At 39.5% G+C, this 20,585-nt stretch overlaps 1 protein-coding gene across 1 annotated transcript in view; it reads right to left on the bottom strand.

The window, feature by feature from the left end:
- LOC125455527 (cation channel sperm-associated auxiliary subunit beta-like) overlaps nucleotides 1-20,585 on the bottom strand; it is an 86,237-nt gene that overhangs the window by 29,378 nt on the left and 36,274 nt on the right. Inside the window, exons 8-12 of the mRNA XM_059649413.1 lie at nucleotides 17,183-17,238; nucleotides 13,577-13,729; nucleotides 11,971-12,126; nucleotides 1,856-2,000; nucleotides 1,299-1,450 (exon numbers count right to left, since the gene is read on the bottom strand). Coding sequence (XP_059505396.1) covers nucleotides 1,299-1,450; nucleotides 1,856-2,000; nucleotides 11,971-12,126; nucleotides 13,577-13,729; nucleotides 17,183-17,238 — 662 coding nt within the window. The remainder of the gene's footprint in view (nucleotides 1-1,298; nucleotides 1,451-1,855; nucleotides 2,001-11,970; nucleotides 12,127-13,576; nucleotides 13,730-17,182; nucleotides 17,239-20,585) is intronic.

Below are 20,585 nucleotides of genomic sequence, written 5' to 3'. Positions count from 1 at the left end.
TAAGTCGGCAATGTTCCACCTAGAATATGCTGTTGTTTGTTAAGCAATTATATACAACTAATATTATATCTGATATTTCCATTTTTGACTAAAATTAATGGTGACACAGATAGTGGATAGTCATTAATTTTTAATTGGACGCACTAAGATAAAGGAATAAAGCAACAGGACCCAATGAGATACAACTTTGGGTCCTGAGAGAGCGGTGAGGTGCTGCGATAGAAAAATCTTGAAACTTTTAATTCGGGATGAAGTTACCAGTCACCCGGATAAAAAGGTATACATTTGCAGTATCCAGCGTGAATTTCAAAAAGGATGATTCAGCTTGATAAATCTTATAGAATGCTTTGCAGTGGGAATAGACTTGGTTGTAGGAGGTGGGGAGACTGCAATGCACTAAATGTATTGTAAGTAGATTTCGAGAAGCGTTTGACAAAATTATACACAACAGATTACTACAGAACAGTATGAAATTAGGGGAAGGGTACAAATTTAAGTAACCAGATATTTGAAGGAAGAAAACTGGAATTAGCACTTAAATGGGCTTATTCCGATGAGATAGAAGTGGGTTGTGGTATTGCATCTGAATTACGAAACAAAGGAAGTTGCAGTGAGATATTGATAAGGTAGGGTGAGGAGGTGTATTAAGTAAACTAAATAAAACAGTAAACAGTGATAGGCCAGAGTTACTGGATGTAGTCTACTGTTACACAAAGACAGTTTAAGACTTGCCATGGTAGGATATCCAAATATTATTTGTGGAAGTTAACCATTCTGCTCCTTGTCTTCTTTTTGCAAGTGAAGTGCACCACAACAAAACATCAGAAGTGTATATCAGAAACAAAATATCCAAAATTCAGCTTCTAAAATCACAGCATTTCTTCACAACATCATGTGTAATAAATCAGGAGCAATGTCAATATTTGGAAATGAAATGATCTCTCATCACTGGACCAACCATTTGATTGGCCTATAAGCTCAAGTAACTCAGAAATGAAATGCTGGGTTTCATCTGTGTTATGATCCCAGTGGATGTTACTACTAGATAAATCAGATCCCAGACTGAAACCTAGCTTGATCATTTTTTTTCGGTTTTGATAAGGTGGTCATTCACATACTGTTGCTTATTTGGTTTTAGCAAAACATAAGCTTATTACCAAAGAAATGAAGATAAAAATGAAGAGAAGCCAGAATGTTCATCTGAATCCCAATTACTTGAAACCTAATAGTGCTAGTTTTGTTGCAGTGCTTTTTAAATTATGAAAACGAAGACATTTATAATAGAATTGGAAACTTACAGATATTAAATCTAGAAGGTCGAGAAAATGTATTTTCAGACCAGTGGGGCTATTTTCCAATAAAGTTATCTTCATTAACATTCCCAAATGATCACAGTGCAGAGTCGACAGCCCTTCTTTAAAAATACGCAGTGAGGCATATCTGGCCAAACCTTTGGTGCAAAACAGAAATATAGCAGAACCAGTGTCATGTAAACAACAACAAAGCTATGCATTGGTGTGAACAAATGCTGTTCTGCAGAAAATTTACATGTAAAAAAAAACCCTAAAATATTATGATATGAAAGTGGAGTGCATTTAGAAAGGAATGCAGAAAGCAGGAAGCATCCCCATTCCCTCACTAAGCTAACTGATAGGCCTGTCTTAACTCTAGTAGAGTAAGTTTGAGGAGCCCAAGAGAGTTATACATCAGGATTGGATTTATGGGTGCAATGTAATCTGTCTATATCTCCATTTTCCCTTCACTATTCAAAAGCCTAATGTTCCTCAAACAGTCAAGAGGACATGTTAACCTTGCAAAACTGGTTACAAATTAGGGCATTTAAATGTAAATTTACCTGGTCTGGTGTAATAGACATTCTGTAAGATAGTTATGAAGATCACAGCATTATTTCGAGGACATGTAATTATCTTTTCCACAAAATCGTTCTTCAATTTCAACAGCAATTCAAATGAAATGCCACCATCATTTGAAAACCACACCTGAAAAGAAGAAGTAGCTGATAACTTTTAAATTTCTTATCCTTCCTTTCAAGTCCCATAAATGGTCTCCATCCACATTATCCCTGTAATTCCTTCCAGCCCAACAGCTCCCCAAGAGTTTAATCTGGCCTCCTAAACATCACTGGTTTTAATAACTACACTTTGGTGACTGAATTTCAGTAGTCCAGTTTCTAAGTATGGGATTTTTCCACATGCCTCTCATCTTGTGACTTCATTTTCCTTCTTTAAAACGCTCCTTAAAACCTAGCAATTAGACCATCACTTAGGTAACTGTACTTCATAACTCTTTATAGGCTTTGGTGTTATATTTTGTTTTATAATGTTCCTGTGAGGTGTCTTGAGGATTTTTTAATTACATTGCAGGTTCTTAATATAAGTCATTGGAGTCAAATGTAATAAAATAGAATAATCCAATCCTAAGAAAATTGCAGCACCATATTAAATACTTCCAGAACACCACCTACTCCATTAGAAATGATTTACTATGCATCCCTGTATTATCACCAATTTTACAATATTTCTGAATATGACAGACAGTCAGTTTAATATGAGCACTGGGTTTAGCTTTTTGTCTCATATAGGCTTGAAAGTAGCTGAAATGGCATAAACCTAGTTCCTTCCTACCCACAGTGAAAGGAGGCTTACATCCCATTCATGATGACGGAGTCTTGTTGGAGGGTAGAGGTATTTACTGATAAAAATGACTGCAGTATATCAATTAGGCAATAGCAGTGATAAGCTCAATTGCAAAGATCATTTTATACTAAGAGATGGCTGGTCTTTCTGATATGCATATGCGAGAATAAAAAAATGTGCAATATGTGCATTTATACTGGATAATGTTAATTTACTTGATTTTATTTATTTATTCATAAGGTGAAGGTCATAATGGCTAATCCAACATAATGGCTATCCATCCCTAACTGCCTAGAAGCAACCACATTGCTGTGGGTCTGGAGTCACATTCAGGCCATACCAGGTAAGGATGGAAGTTTCCTTCCATAAAGGACATCAGTGAACCAGACAGGCTTTCCCTTACAGTTCACAGCTTTAACCACAACTAAGAGAGTGAAGGCAAACATTATTGAGAGTGCAAGAGAGGTGAATAAGGTAGATGAGAGATATAAACAACTTTTGGTGAAAGGGAAGGGAACCCTATTTTCTCAAGATGAGTTTTTACGGGAACTGTTCAAACTTTTTTGCTGGTAAAGTTCAGAAGTTTTCCTCCAAAGATTTTGATGAAAGTCAAAGTTTTCAAAGGTGGAATAAGATTAAAAACAGTTCACAATACAGAAGAGGACATTCTGGAGCTCTTAGAGAATACAAAGGTGGATAATTCTCCAGGACTTGGTCTAATGTATACCAGAGTGTTGTGGGGAATAAGGGAGAAAATTGTGAGGCCCCTGGCAGAAATATTTGCATCATCAACTACAGGTGAGGTACCTGATGACTGGAGGTTGGCTAAGGTTGTACCCTTGTTAAAGAAGGGTTGTAAAGAAAAACCAAGGAACTATAGACCTGTGAGTCTGATTTTGGATGTGTGTAAATTATTGGAAGTGATTTTAAAAGATAGCATTTATGGGCATTTGGACAGGCAAAAATTGATAAGGGATAGTCAGTACGGTTTTGTATGGGGAGAATTGTATCTCACAAACTTGATTGAGTCTTTTGGAAGAAGTTACCAAAAAAGTTTGATGAGGGCAGAGCAGTAGATTTTGTTTACTTGGACTTTAGTAAAACCTTCAACAACATTCCACATGGTAGACTAATTAGTAAAGTTAGGTCACATGGAATTCAGGGTGAGCTTGTCAATTGGATACATAATTCACTTAATGGCATGAGTCAGAGAGTGATGGTAGAGAGTTGTTTATTCAGATTAGAGGCCTGTCACCAGCAGTGTTCCATAGGAATCCGTTCTGGGTTCTGTTATGTTTGTCATTTATATAAATTATTTAGATGAGAATATAAAATGCATGGTTAGTAAGTTTGCAGATGACACCAGAATTGGTGGCATAGTAAACAGTAAGAAGGTTTTCTAAGATTACAAAGGAATATTGATTGAATAGGTCAATGGGTTGAAATATGGCAGATAGAGTTTTATCTGGATAAATGTGAGATATTACATTTGTTACAATGACAGAGGGAAGGATTTATACAATTAGCGGTAGGGCCTTCAGTAGTATTATTGAGCAAAGGTATCTAGTAAATAATTCTTTGAAGTTTCTGTCACATATAGACATGATGGTTAAAAAAGGCTTTTAGCACCCTTGCCTTCATTGCTCAGTTCTTTGAGTGCAAGAGTTGGGAAGTCATGTTGAGTTTGTACAGGACATTGGTGAGGCCTCTTCTGGAATACAGTGTCCAAGTCTGGTTGCGCAGTCATAGAAAGAATATAATTAAGCTGGAGATGGTTCTGAAGACATTTACCAGGATGTTGCCAGGTATGGAGAGTTTGAGTTATAAAGAAAGGCTGAATCGGCTGAGATTTTTTCCACTGGAGCATAAGAGGTGACGTTATTGAAGTTTCCAAAATAATGAAGGGTAAAGATAGGGTTAATGGTAGGTGTCTTTTCCCTAGGATGGCAGATTTCAAGACGGGGGTCACATTTTTAAGGTGAAAGGAGAGAGATTTTAAAAAACATGAGGGGCTATATTTTTACATAGACGGTGGTTCGCATTTGGAATAAACTTCCTGCTGAACTGTTGAATGTGGGCACAGTTATAACATTTTAAAAGACATTTGGATAAGTACATGAATAGAAAAGGTTTGGAGGGATATGGGGCAGGAGCGGGCAGAAGGAATTGTTTAGTTTGGGATTACATTTGCCACAGGCTTGTTGGGCCGAAATGTCTGTTTCCTTGCGGTATGATTCTATGTCTCTAAGGGGAAAGTATATATGAGTTCTTTTGTGTAAAGTGCATTTAGAAGTGACTTAATGTCTGGAACAGTAACAGTTGATGTTGTTCAGAAATTACTTGAATTTTTATCTAATGACTGAGCAAGAGTGCAGGTCACGGTTTTGCCCATAATCACAGAAAGTCCGAAATGACGTTAAAGAGAAGGAATAGCTACAAGAACAAGTTCCAGGTATTTTTCATTGCAATAGCTAAACGAAGTCAATCACCAGAGTCAAAGTGATACCGCAAGCAGATGTTGCAGCAGCTATGACTTTCTTTAAAGATGTGGATAATTCAAAAATGAAGTAATTTTGGAACTCTTCTTTTATTGAGACTCAGAAAGCAGGAGTTAAGAAAGTTAGCATAATCAAGCCATACTGAAAGTGAAGCTAAGCTGAAGACTTTCCAGCTGTTAATACATGAAAAATATTATTCTGCTGAGGAAGTGGATTTATCATAAAGAAATGTTTCAGGTAGCATGTGAAATTCTTGTGAGAAGACATGCAGTGAAATGGAAAAATGAAGCAGTGATAAAGAAGTATTTTACCTGGCCAATTCTTGTAAGGGATGAGTTTCAGGACCTAATCTAATGTTCATCTCTAGAACATGCCAGAGATGTAAGGTAGTGGAAAAAATTCAGTAGCAGCAGAGCTACAGAGACAGAGTTACAGAATGGGATGAGTTGGTTAGTTCTTTCAAGAGCCTGTAATGGGTTGAATTATTTCCTTTGTACTGAAAATTCTATGATTCCATGATTCCATATAATCAAACCAGGGTCATTAATAAATCTTTTTTTTAAGAAACATTTAACAGACTATTAGTGGACTGTGCAGAAGTATTACCAAAAACAAAATGAGATGGCAGAATGTATCTTATTATGACATGTCAAGTCAATTTTGAGAAGCTGTTCCTTTGAGAATAATTACAGTTAAAATATTGGTTGAGAAACTAAGTCCATTTTTTTGCTTGTTATGCATTATTAAGGGAAATATATTTTTAGGTATGACAAGTAATTTAGGTACAAAACACGTGGAGACAAAACCGTAGCATATTGTTCAGAAACATGAGGAGCTTTAGTGACATAACATTGGATTCTCAAGACAATGATTATACGATATTCTCATGGATGTCAACAGGATGGAGTAAAGGTTTGTATTAACTGTTATTTGCTATCAGTAATTCCCAGAAGAATCTACTGGATTCAGTCCATTCAAATTAATCTATGGTCACCAGGCAGGACATCTGTTATGATATTGGTCCAAAATTGATCAAGGAAAGGCTTTTAAGGTGGAAAGTTGAATCCTCACTGTTGATTACAAGTTCAAGTTTCTAGAAATACTCACTGGAGTGCACAAAGTAACACCAAGGCATTTAAAAATTTCACAGACAAAGATGGAAAAATAGGCAGACAAATATCCTGAAACTAGAGCATTTCAAAATGGAATGAAATATTAAGTGTTATCAGATTCAATGGTCCATATAAGGTAATGTCTTGTAAACATGTTAAAATGATATCATTGTAGAGTGGAATATGAGAAAGAGTAGGTGGCAAGAATACTGGAGGATGACAGTAGCAGTGAGTGAGATAGAAGGAGATGTATACAATTCACAAACCGCAGAGTGGTTGTAACTCTAATTGAATTATTATGAAACTATGCAATAGCACTCTGGTCATCAATATGACAAAGTGAAATCCTTCCTAAAGAATGAAATAGTGTTAGCCACCTTTGATTTCACAGATGCTTTTAAAATGGCGATTGATACTAAAAACTTGGGGGTAGATGTGGTCTTATTGTCAGATGATGAATGAGCAAAGACAATCCATTTTCAAAGAAACTGAATTAGTCTCAAAATAAATGCTCTAGAGTGGAAAAGGGAACTGGGATTACTACCGGCTATTAAACATTTGGAAGTTTTTGTCCGTCATAACCACAAAGGAACACTAATTTACATAGGCCATAATCCCTGGGCCTTTATAGAGAAATTTAAAACTCAAATTGCTAGATTACTTCATGGGAATTTGTTTATATAATCTTTAGTATAAAGAATTGTTTATGTAACTGGAATGCATAATATAATTGCAGACACTCCATCAAAAAAGTGTGATGATGCTAGAATACTTTGAATATTTAAAAAGGTGGCAAGAAATTATTTACATCCGTGTAAGAAGTGAATGAAGATGAATGAATGTAATATTCTGTTATTTTGTTATATATGTATTATGTTTACATTGTAATGAAACACATTGGTTGGAAGCATATTAGAAATACATATTTATTTTTAGACTTTGAGAAATTAGAATAAGGAACTGATTTGACATTATTGGATTGAAGAGGGGCTTTTTTTGTACTTTTAATTAAAAGTTTAAAAAGGTCAGACAGAAAACATTTTATTCACTGTTTGCAAAAGTCAACTGACTTTGTGGAAAGAGTGTCCAACAAATCTTTTAGGAAGAGATAACAAATGGGTTAACTGTTGGAGAAACAGAATTAGAAAAGCTCTTGGATCTTTGCGAAGGGTGCCAAGCAACAGCATTAGAACTAAAGGTTTTTTCAAGTGGCAATTGTGGACAGGGTTGTAAGGAAAGGTGAAGGAGAGACCAGACCTGAAAGCAAAACCACCTAAAAGTACTTTCTCACTGTTAAATGATTCAAAATAAACTGATAATGCTTCAAATATCATACATCCTAACTGTTGCCCATCAAAATCTGTGGTCAGCTGTGCCTCCTGACATGCTGAAAAGGTCCACAATGCGTATCAGAATTCTGTGTGTGCACATTTTGAGGAAGACATGGCAACACCCAAAGAAGGACAACCAATATGAATAAATGGTGCAGAATAGCATCATTGCCAAGGACAGGCAGTGGTATGTTATAAATGCATTTTTGACAGGTGCATTGAGAGCATTTTGGAGCTGTCAGTAGACATTCCCTTTAAAATCTGCTCTGGAAATTTTCCATCCTTTTGCAACTGTCAGCAATCAGTTCTCAAAAACAAAAAAGCCAGAAGAGGTTGTGGAAGCTGGTACAAGTACAACATTTAAAAGGCACCTGCTTGGATATAAGAATAGGAAGAGTTTATAGAGATATAGTCCAAATGCTGACAAATAGGACTAGATTTATCTAGGATACAGAAAAGACTCTGCACCAGGTTAAACCTGACATTTACAGACTTGGGAAGTGGGGTGGGGGAGGTGGCAGATGTTGAAATGGCAGCAGGAACATCAATGCTGGCCACATGCAAAAGAGATAATTTAATTCAGAGAATGAAGTTTGGTGTCAGAATTGTAGAAATAGCCCTGTATGAGGCGAAGTTGATGCAAGGTCAGGTAGAACTTTCAAAGTTTGGGTACATTAGGCAATCCTGAACAACATGTGGATCGCCTGAAATCTGTTAACTGCAAACGGATCCGGAGCAAAACATACCTGGCCCCTCAGAACATCCAGAAGGCCTATCAGAAACCATAGATTCTCCCCCTCCATCTAGTGTCAAGGAAACCTGAGTCTAAAAAGGGTGCAGCTTCAATACGATTATCTCTGGAAGAAGGGGAGGAAACTGTCCCAAGATGCTCCGGACCACCTGTGTCAGAGTCGAAGTCAGAGGACCCGGACCTGGGGAGAAAATGTAGTAGGAGAAGCTACAAAAGAAAGACCAGGCCTACATCCTTGAACTAGTGGATCTTGTTGACTACAAAATCCTTGTATGAAGTTGTTAGCCTGGGCCAATCAAGAAGCCCTGGCTGATCAATATAAACTGGAGATACAGAAATTCCTCAGTTCAGGGCATTGACTCGGAGATGGCTGGCCAGCCACAAGCAGTGTACTGCACAGAAGTGCAATTCTGGTCTCTCCAGCTACAGGAAGGATGTTGTGAAACTTGAAAGGGTTCAGAAAAGAAGTACAAGAATGTTGCCAGGGTTAGAGGGTTTGACCTGTAGGGAGATGCTGAATAGACTCGGGCTACTTTCCCTGGAGTGTCAGAGGCTGATAGGTGACTTTATAAAATCATGAGGGACATGGATAGGATAAATAGATAAGATCTTTACCCTGGGGTGAGAGAGTCCAGAACTAGAGGGCATAAGTTTAAGGAGAGAGGGGAAAGATTTAAAAGAGACCTGAGGGGCAGGTTTTTCATGCAAAGGGTGGTGCATGTATGGAATGAGCTGCCAGAGGAAGTGGTGGAGGGTGGTACAATTACAACATTAAAAAAGCACTGGATGGGTGTTTGAATAAGAAGGGTATGGGCCAACTGCTGGCAAATGGGACTAGTTTTTTTAGGATATCTTATCAGCATGGACAAGTTGGAACAAAAGGTCTATTTTCTGTGCTATATATCTCTATGATTCCATGACTCTAAGAAAATAAAGGGTGTCATGATACTGGCCTTCGCGCAGTTATTTCAAAAACGGAACCATATGTAAGATTTGGGAATCTGTAATAAGGCAATCAGGAATATAAAGGAAGCAAGAAAGAATTTAAACAAGAAATTAAAGGGGTTAAAAGGGAACATAAAATGTCCTCAACAAGTAAGATTAAGGAGAATGTAAAGGCATTTTAGATATATATTTGGAAGAAGGTGGTAGCTAGGGAAAGGGTAAATCTACTTAAGGGTAAGGAATTTATGCATGGACCCAAAGGAAGCATGTGAGGTCCTTAATGAGTATTGTGCATTGGTATTCACCAAGCAAAAGGACATGGATGATGGTACAATTAGGGAGAGGTATATTGATATTCCAGGGCATGTAGATATTGAGGAAGAGGTGACTTGAAAAACATTATGGTAGATAGGTCCCTGGGGCCTGGATCTATCCCAGAATATTGAGGGAGACAAGACAGAAGATTACTTCGGCCTTGACGGAGACCTTTGTATCACCGTGCGTCACAAGTGACACTCCAGAAGGCTGGAGAATAGCCAATGTTGTTCTTTTGTTTTAGGAGGGGCAACAGGTATATGCCAAGAAATTATAAGCTGATCAGTCTTACATCAGTGGTAACGAATTTGTTGGAGAAGATTGGTTGGGATGGAATTTATTCACGTCTGAAAAGAACAGACTTATTGGGGACAGTCAGCATGGTTTCCTGCAAGGAAAGCCTTGTCTCACAATTTTGATTTTTTTTGAGGAAGTGATGAAAATGATCAATATAGGGAGGTCAACAGATGTTGTCTACATGGACTTTACTAAAGCATTTGACAATGTCCTTCATGATAAGCTGGTCCAGAAGATTAAGCCATATAGGATCCACTGTGAATTGATCAGTTGGATACATCATTTGGCTCGGTCGTAGAAGACAGAAGGTATTTGTGGAGGATTTTTATTTCCTGGCTGGAGGTCTGTGACCAGTGGTGTTCTGCAAGGATCAGTGCTGGGATATCTGTTGTTCGTAATATATATTAAATGATTTGGATGAAAATGTCGGTGATCTGTTTAGTAAGTTTGCCGATGACACAAACAATGCAGGAATTGTCAAATACTAGGCGACATAGATTTAAGGTGAGAGGGAAAAGTATAAAGGAGATGTGTGAACCAGAATTTTTACACAGTTTGCCTGAAAGACACTGCCAGGGGAGATGGTAGAAGCAGATACAATAGCATTGTTTTGGAAGTATTAACACAGACACATCCACAGACAGAATACAGGGAAATGGACCATGTGCAGACAGATGGAATTAGTTTAGAAAGGCATCACGGTCAGCACAGATATGGTCAGCTAAAGGCCTGTTCCTGCTTATCTTTGCCCAATAAATTTTGCTTCTTTTAATTTCCTACTGTCTGCACTTAGGCCATGCATATTCACTTCTTTGCTGTTCCAATCATATTTACAACTACAAACACTTGCAGCATTCCCATTCAACAGGTTTCTAGCCTTGACTTGGTAAAAGCTTTTCTTCTCTGCCTGACATACGCAGCCTGACTTAAATCCCTTTTTAAAAAATTCTCAGTCTCCTCACAGATATATTTATTCCAACCACACTCTCTTCCATTTTTTGACATGTCCAAACCTAAGGGTCTGCTAATGCTACCCATTTTCACCTTTCAAAAGGCTGAAACTTCCTGCATCATGGATTCATTCCAGCTCCTGCCACCATGTAAGAATTTTAAACTTTTTTGCAAGAAACTAATTACCATCTCCTTTGCTGTAAAGTTTTGTTTTCATGTTTCAACACAGCTGCAGGTTCATAGATAGACGTACCACTCCCCCAAATACCACTCGATAAAACTATCAAGTCTACTTCAACAACTTCTGAGCCATTGTCCTAACTCTAACTGTTTAACTCTCTTATTGTATCACAGAATATGAATTCTCTGGTTGGGGCTGTTAATCTGGTCCAATCAGGGAGCCCTGGCTGCCAGATATAAAAAGGAGTGTCAGAGGTTCTGGTCATGCTGCGAATTGGCTCTGAGGAACTGGATCAATGACAAGGACTTTCCACATGTAAATAAAGGGTGAGTTAGTGATGGGAAGCCATCCTCTGTGGAGCCATTTCATTTATGCTTCTTCTACTCACAAAATTGTTGTATGCCCAGAAAATCTACCGTCACCTAAGCCTAATCTTTAAAACTACCTTAGCTCAATTGTCCTATGTACTCTTACGATTGAATTTAAAACCTTCCTTTCCTATATTCCATCAACTCAGTTCAGCATTCTGTTTCAAAATGTTGCTTCAACACAGATTTTAATCTGTAAAGCCAACTCAATTTTTCTTCAAAATGAAAACTTTTCAATGATCACCCTGAAATATTAACTGTTTCTCCCTCAAAAGATACTTTCAGTCTTGCTGAGTATTTCTAGCATTCCAGCATTTCCTGTCTTAATTTTTGATTTTTTTCAGCCATTTTCTAGCCATTACTTTGTTTAAATATTATTTTCATCTATTAATGGCCTCTGTTTCTTAATAGGTTCTCAACTGTATTCAATTTATGTTGCCACAGAAGATACACTGGTGTAAATGAAACAAATCTTTCCCCTATCAAATGTGATCAATTATTGAAAATAACTGTCAATTTTAGAGCTCCAAACAAAAAAAAACTAAATTTATACATATTCTTTACCTGTGATCCAAACACATACACAGTGTATGTGTTTGGGTACATAAACATTCCATTTGGAAGAAAGTGCTCATCTGAGAAATAAAATTCTGGAAATGCTTTCATTTTACGCAAAGTGAAATCTTCATTGAACTTCCGTAAAGTAACTTTAGCCCGAAACTGAGGATAAATAGAAAATATTTCATTTTAGTTTAAGTAAATTGAACAAAACCCCCCCATATATCATTTTTAACACCCAAGGACAGGTTGGTCAGGTCATTTGGCAAGGGTGTAAAGCGCTGAAAAGCAGTGTTAGATGGAGAACCTTTCAGGGGTCACAGATATGTTGACTAGGTTGACATCAGTCTTGGTGGGGATTGGGCCAGGTTTTCTTGCAACAAGACAGAGGGAGGGATTGACTGAAAAAAAAATTGAAGGAAGATTAGTTAATGGTGATACACAAGCAGCAGAAGTGGCCAAGTGTACTCAGCAAATAAGTCGGAGCACAGATAGCAGTAAGGTTAGTAGTCCAGGAGAATAAAATAGATGAGGGCCGATGATGCACGGAAAAGTGAAAGTTGTAGTCAATGACCTTGGTGAGGGGCACATGCAATGACAAAGGTAGAGGGGGTGATAACCCTGCCAGTATGAGGTAGGAAAGAGAATAAAGTGGCAGGTACCCTTGTGGATCACAGAAGGTCATTGATGTCCTTCCTGCACTGTTGGGCATTGTGCTTCACCAGGATACAGCACTGATGTGGGCTGCAATCTGGGTCCTGGTTGGATTGATCTGATAGCATGAGCTCCTGTGGCAGACCATAGGAAAAAGGCCTATCCTCCTCTCCACCACGTTATCCACCAAGATTTCCAGGACACTTTCAAGAAGCAGGCACAAGCTTTTCTTTATTCCAGGCCTTTCTGCAATGTCAAAGTTTAAGCAATTCTCTGTATGAGATCATTCTTGGCTTGCATTAATTGTAGTTGGGTGCAGTTGGGCTTTACATCTGGTGCCAACATTGTAAATTCTGGAAGACTTCGGCATTGACCAATTTTCCAACTCTCTGGCCATGAAATCCCAAAGAAAGAGCCCACTTTCCAAGCTAATCAGTTGGAGAGCAAAATATTGCAGCGAACAATGGCAGACCAAACACACAAAACTCATTTGACACTTCAACTGAAAATGGGATTACTCCTCATTTTATTGCTGTCTGTGGAATCTTGTTGCAAGAAATCTTTTTACCTTATCTTTATAGTAGTGGCTAATAATTTGGGTGACTCATTTTGGGTAATTTTGCAGATATAGATAAAGTACAGAAGCCTTTTATTCTGTAGGTGAAAGAAACTGCAAACAAATTTATAAAGGCTGTCCTTTTGATTTCACTGCAGTCAGAATGCACATGAAATTCCTTCTCACTTATAAAGTTTAAATTTAAACTATGGAGATAACTTCAATCTTCACTGTTCCACTGCAACAGCATAAGATAAAAATTAAGAATGATTGAAGAAAACTTTCAAATGACTGAGTTGATCCTAACTTTTTAACTCAAACTCATTTAACTCCCATTTCCTTCTCAGGCACTACAACTTATAGATGTGCAAAACTGTGATTAAAACAATACAGTGCATTGACCTTGCTAGATAATGCCAGATAAGATAGAATAATAAGTGTGTTTCTTTGTTGGTCCCACAGAGCAGTGATAATATCCGGAATATATTCAGTATGTGGTGGCGAGCACATTTTCCACTCTTTGAAAGGAGAAGTACCGTAAAAACAGGTGTTGATCTAAGAAAAAAAATGTAAAATGTTAAGAATTTACATGCATTAAATATTTAAAAAGTCATTTATCTCTTGTAGCATATTTCATGGAATTTTCATAGACATCTAAATCTTTTAAATAAGACAGGACCTAGAAATTTAGGCTACATCTATCTTTGTCTATGCCTCAAAGGCAAGCTCCAAGCTGACCCAAATATTGGTCCTTAGATCCCATTGTAAGAAAACCAAGTGAAATTGCAGTAGTTTCCTATGTTTACATTTAAGGTAATGGTGGAAGAAGCATGCCACCACACATTTTGTTCTATAGTGTAGACAGGATAAGTGGGAAGGTACAATATTTTAGTATGAATTAGTGTAAATAACTGGTGAACAACAATTTTTAGAGTTGCATAGTGGCTCAGTGGTTAGCACTGCTGCCTCACTGCACCAGGCACCCGTGTTCGATTCCAGCCTTGGACAACTGTCTGCGTGGAGTTTGCACATCCTCCCCGTGTCTGCTTGGGTTTCCTCCCACAATCCAAAGATGTGCAGGTTAGGTGGATTGGCTGTGTTAAGTTGCCCACAGTGTTCAGGCTGTGTAGATTAGGTGGGTTATGGAGTCTGGGCCTGGGTTGGATATTCTGAGGGCTGATGTGGACTTGTTGGGGCAAAGGCCCTGTTTCTACACTGTATGGATTCTATATAGAGCCAAAGTGATATAATAACTCACCAGTGAAGAGTAGACCAAACTCAGGTCATTGCTGCAAAGGTAGGGAAAGTCAGATTAAGCAGATCTAGAGAGTGATGAGTGAAGAAAATATAATATAGGGTATTGGTCAAACTGGATGTCAGTTTATGGATCATGAAAAAGTGGACAAGAGATCACCTGTCAGGGTCAACACTGATCAGAAACTGGGTTAAACGTAGTGTTGACAGGAGCATTCCTTCTTACTTCTCTTCATCATTGCAGTCAGTTCCTAAGGATGCTTATACTGAGTACAGTACATAATGACATGGGACTGGTGTGTTGAATGGCCTGTTTTTATGTATTCATTGGAGTTCCTGATGCTTTTTTCACCCTCCCCTCCAGGTCCAGGAAGATTGATTTAACCTAATGCAGAGTATTCTCTCCATTAGCAACCCTACCTGTACTATCCCTAAAGGTGCATGAGGGGTGATCCAAAAATCAAATATGAACAATGATAGTTTGGTAAATAGTGAAGTTGTAGAATATTTCTTTAAGGCTGTCTTCAAAATCTGAATAGCTTTCTGCCAGACCATTAGATTATGTACGGACAGCTCCATACCATCTATGTCAAATACCATTCAACCTCAGGAAAAGCTCAAATTCTTTGCTGATAAATGATGGCCCGTTGGTCTGTGACCAATACTTTCAGTAGTCCTTGTATTGCAAAAGAGGCATGCAGTTTTTCTATCATCGTCCCCATGTCTGGCAAATGAACTCCATGCACATGTGGCCATTTTGAATGGGTATCCACAACGACCAAGAACACTGGGCCCATGAAAGTGCCTGCAGGGTCAACATGTAACCAAATTCAGTTTTACCCAGACATTCCCCTAAATTTGGCAGTAATTTCTGCCCTTGTCTGCACTGTACACTGTTCCACCAACATAGCTGTACCTGCATCCAATCCTGACCACCAGACATAATTTCTCACCAGCCTCTTTCTTCTGGAAACCCCTGGATGATCCTGATGGAATTCAGCTTTGTTCAAGACAAATCACTGTTGGTCCCCATAAAAAGACAGCACCCTCTACTGTGCTCTGTGTTTCTGAGTCCAAATCCTTTAATTCTGCTTGTGATGGACCTTTGGTTTCTTCCATCACCATCAGCTGTTTCAGTTTTGCCAGAACCAGATCCTTCTACATTCAAAGTCTGAAATTGTCAGTTGTGACAGGAAAAGTATCCAGAAAAGTTAAAATCATTATAGACTCTGCAAGTTATGGTACCACCAGTTGTGCATTTACCACCAAGGGGTGGCTCAATGCTTCCGCTTTCCTACTTGGTCTCCCAGACACTTTCCCAATTATATGCCACCAAGTCACCCTTTACTTACATGCGGAGCAGACTTGATACAGATCCTACTCCATCAGAGCCAGCTGTCAGAGTACCTAGAATCTCTGATACCCTGTCTTTATCTGTCAGCCAGGGCTCCCTAATTGGACAAGATTAACAATCCCAATCAGATAACTCATATGCTATGAGATCCACCTGGATGATCTCATTATAATCACTACACCAGACTTCAGGCAATTTGACCCATTCCATGTGATATCAAGAAATGATTGGAGATATAGGATGTTGGAATTTAATACTATTCTTCCTATGGCAGGGAAAAACAACTGTACACAGTACCCTTGCTTTTGTGCTCCTGAGATGCTGCTTGGCCTGCTGTGTTCATCCAGCTTCACACTTTATTATCAGTAGTTACATACAATGGCAGTCATAAATATATATATACATATATTTGACAAACTAGATCATATCTAGATAATAAATAGGAAAACATTCATTATTTGTTTCCAGAGAGACTAATATAATGCTGGGGGAGGAGACAGGAATCAGCACTGATGATAGACTGGAGAGATGGACAAACAACAACATAATTCTTTGTCTATCACGCAAATAAATACCGGTCTCGTGTTGCTATGCTGTCAAGGACAGTGACCCTGCTTCTGAGAACTGCTTGTTGGAGGGAATGGAGGCCACTACTGGAACTGCACTCAGCCTGGAGTTGCAAGATGGATTAGGCCCCAGGAGCAGGTGAATGGGGTTGGGGTCTCTAGGTAGAACTGATAGATGGGAGGAGGTGCAGGTACATTAGTGGGGGAAGAGGTTTATGTTCGAGTAAGTGGTAGTTTTCAATTACTGGCCAAGTGTGCCTCATTAAGCTGGCTGTACCAAAAGCTCACAGAAATATTGGCAGCTTTTAATGGGCAGTCTCCTCTTGTGGCGAAGGCGCGCTGTACCATTGATAAAATGCGGAGATAGTGGGATGAAACTATTAAATGGCTCTTGCTACACAGTTGCATAGGACTGAGTAGTTTATGCTTAATAACTGAAAGACATAAAAGACGAAAGAGTAACTGCTCAGGGCTAGCAATCAAGTAGGAAGATTATAGTTACAGAACTGGATAACTTTTCTTGAAAAATTATAAGAATGTGTGGAATTATAACCTGAGTTACTTACAATGATTCATTTTCCGTTCTACACAAGTAAACACTTGACTGCAAAACAATAGGTCGGAAGGAGCAGAGACAGTTAATAGTGACCTGAAAACCCAGAAGTATGGAAAGCACAGAGAAGGTAATGAAGGTAATGTTTCTCTGCCACTCCTGGGAATTTTAAATTTCATCTTCCTTCTGACCATCACAATGCGTGTCAAACTCCAGGTTCAAACTGAACATTCCACTTGGCAAGTCACATTTTGATGAGTTAATATAAGAAGAAAACTTACTTTTCTCAGTTCACTTGTAAATGTAAATGTCGTCATTGTTAGGCTCAGAAAATCCGCTGAAGAAACAAATAAAATATTTTATAAGTTACAGAAGAATATTCACAAGAAATCCTTTTTCAGAAAAATTACCACATGAACCTAAGGAAGAGGAGCATAACTAGGACATACAGTTCCTCATGTTTGATTTATTGATTGGTTGACTTTGTTGTCAAATGTACTGAAATACAGTGAAGAGCTTTGTTTACGAGTAGTACAGGCAGATCATAGGAGGCAAAGGATGTATAGATCAAAAAAACTTAGACAGAGGCATGGAGGTGACATTGCACAGGGAGTGGGTTAGGCGAGATCAATGTTAGCAAGATCAGCATTATTTGAGGCTAGAGACCATTCATCAGTCTAATAACAGCCAGTAAGAAGCTGCTTCTGAACCTGCTCATGTATGTGTTCAGGTTTCTGTGTCTTCTACCTGACGGAAGAGGTTGTACGAGATCACTACTGAGGTGCAATGGGTCTTTGATATTGGCAGCCTTTCCAAGGCAGGGCGCCCTGTAAATGGAGTTCATGGATGGAAGGTTGACTTCTGTAATGGTCTGGGCTATGTGCACCACCTTCTGTAGTTTCCTCTTCCTCCGGTACATTGATGATTGTATCGGCGCCGCCTCTTGCTCCCCAGAGGAGCTCGAACAGTTCATCCACTTCACCAACACCCTCCACCCCAACCTTCAGTTCACCTGGGCCATCTCCAACACATCCCTCACCTTCCTGGACCTCTCAGTCTCCATCTCAGGCAACCAGCTTGTAACTGATGTCCATTTCAAGCCCACCGACTCCCACAGCTACCTAGAATACACCTCCCCTCACCCACCCTCCTGCAAAAATTCCATCCCGCTCCCCACCTCCCCACCTATACTGTCTTCTCCACCTATCTTCTTTTCTCTCCATCTTCGGTCCGCCTCCCCCTCTGTCCCTATTTATTCCAGAACCCTCACCCCATCCCCCTCTCTGATGAAGGGTCTAGGCCCGAAACGTCAGCTTTTATGCTCCTGAGATGCTGCTTGGCCTGCTGTGTTCATCCAGCCTCACATTTTATTATCTAAGATTCTGACGTAGGTATTTTTGATGTTCAGATTTTCCAGAGATGAGTGCAAGGCGAGGGATATGGCATCCTCTGTGGACCTGATACATCAGTAGGTGAATTGAAGGGGGCCGAGGCAGACTGCAAGACTGGCATTGATGTGGGCCATGACCAGCCTCTCAAAACACTTCATGATTATTGAGGTCAGAGCCAATGGACGGTAGTCATAAAGGCATGTTGTATGTGCTTTCTTACTTATAGGGATAATGGTGGTCTTCTTGAAGCAAGTGGAGTCTTCAGCTTATAGGAGGGAGAGGTTGAAGATGTTAGTGAATACCTCCACCAGTTGGCCCACTCAGGATCTGAGTGCTTGGCCGAAGATACCATCTGGGCCTGTCACTTTCCTTTGGTTGACTCCCAGAAAGACTGATCTGACATCTGAAGCGTTGACAGAAGGAACAGGTGTGTCTAGGGCTGTCGGGGCAGACATGACTACGCTGCTGGCACTTTGCTCAAATGAGCATAGACGGCATTGAGTACATTAGGGAGGGATGCTATCTGCTATCTTGTCTGCTACCTTGTACTGCTTTATTTTGTGTCCCATAATGTCAGTTCGACCTTGCCATAAGGCGGTAGGAGTCTGTTTGGTAGGTTTTGGCCTCTAACTTGGTCTGATACTGCTTCTTGGCATCCCTGACGGCTTTGTGCAGATCATATCTGGATTTCCTGCATTGGTCAGGGTCATTCTGACATGCCTGGAATTCTCTAGAATTTAAATGGTCAAGGGGGGGAATCTGATTGAAGTCGTCAAGATATTTACAGAAGATGACGCGTTAGACAAAGATAAACTATTTCTAGAAGTAGGATATAGTCTGAGAATTAGGGCCAGATGATTCAGGAGAGATGTTAGGAAGCACTTCTGCACACAAAAAGAGGTAGATGTTTGGAACTTTCTTCTACAAATGGTGGTAGATGTAGGATCAGTTGTTGATTTTAAATCTGGGATAGATAAATTTTTGATAAGCAGAAGTATTAATGGATATGAGTTTTATGGAGTTAGGCTCCATCTTATGGGAATGATCTTATTAAGCAGTGGAACAGACTTTTTAAGAGTTGAATGGTCTATTCCCGTTCTTCCGTTGCTCTGCTTCAGCATTCAATATTGCCGTATCTGAACATTTTCATGAATGCCACCACTACACTCGATTCACTGAATTCATTTGATGCCCAAAAGTCCAGAGCTCTTAGTCAGTTAATACACTTACCAGCAGAAGGGGGTGGTGTGGAGTGGGGGTGGGGGGGTGGCAGGGAGGGGGGTGAGGTTTGGGTCTTTGTTGTGGCTTTGAATGAATGATTACAGTCCGCAACTTTTGAAGGGATCTTGCTATTTGGCTACAGGTCAGATTCGGCAACCAAATTGCAGTGATAGATAGGTGTAGAATAGAGGCAGGGCCGGAAGTATAGGCCTGATATAAAGGCATGACAGCAGCCTTGCTGAGGTAGCACACTTGAATGCAGGACTTGAGCACCAGATGAACAGGAGGCGAGATATAGGCCTGAACATTGGTTTAATGATATTGATCTCGAAGTCTTCTTGGAGATGAAGGTGGAGAGGTGAAAAATCTTCTTTTCAGAAGGTGGTAGATGAAGGCTGCCAAAGCAAATGAAACAGGCATTGCTGGATGGCAGGAGGTAGTTGAAACAGGAAGCAGCAGGACTGTACTGCCAAATGAATGGTTGCAGTGCCACAAACACTTCAATTACTTAGCAAAGTGAGTGCGGAATGTGATGTTAATAACCTATGAATATTCAGATTCTAAAATGAAACACGCTAACTGCAATGGGTTTTCATGTGCACTTAGATATGGCTCCATTGAATAAAGAACACAGCACCATTAGGCAGTGGGATCTGCACAGGCATTTTCATAGGGCCCATTGTAGAGAGAAGGCAGGCACAGCCATGCACAGGCTGGTGCATATGCAGGGCTAAAACTGCCACAAGAAACGAGGCACTACTTGGACCACCTCAGCAGCTGTATGCCTACATGTCTGAGTTCCGTGAGGCAACATGGGATCATGGCATGAAGTTACAGGAGTCCACTCAGTCCATTTGTGCTACATATTTCAGGAAATTGAATGGATTACGTTCCTCCATTGAAAAGTGGCCAACCTCAAGCGGAGCCATGTGAACGCAGAACTGATGCATTGGCATTCACGAAACGTATGTGATGTGCAATACCAGGGACTTGTCATCACTGACTACAGTAGCAGCTTTAACTGCATTAAGATGAGATTTGTAGCATGCAGCAGGTGTCTCCAAAAATAGAT

The sequence above is a fragment of the Stegostoma tigrinum genome, chromosome 10 (assembly GCF_030684315.1).
Source record: "Stegostoma tigrinum isolate sSteTig4 chromosome 10, sSteTig4.hap1, whole genome shotgun sequence".
NCBI classification, from domain to species: Eukaryota; Metazoa; Chordata; class Chondrichthyes; order Orectolobiformes; family Stegostomatidae; genus Stegostoma; species Stegostoma tigrinum.
This window is presented reverse-complemented; position numbering and strand designations above follow the sequence as displayed.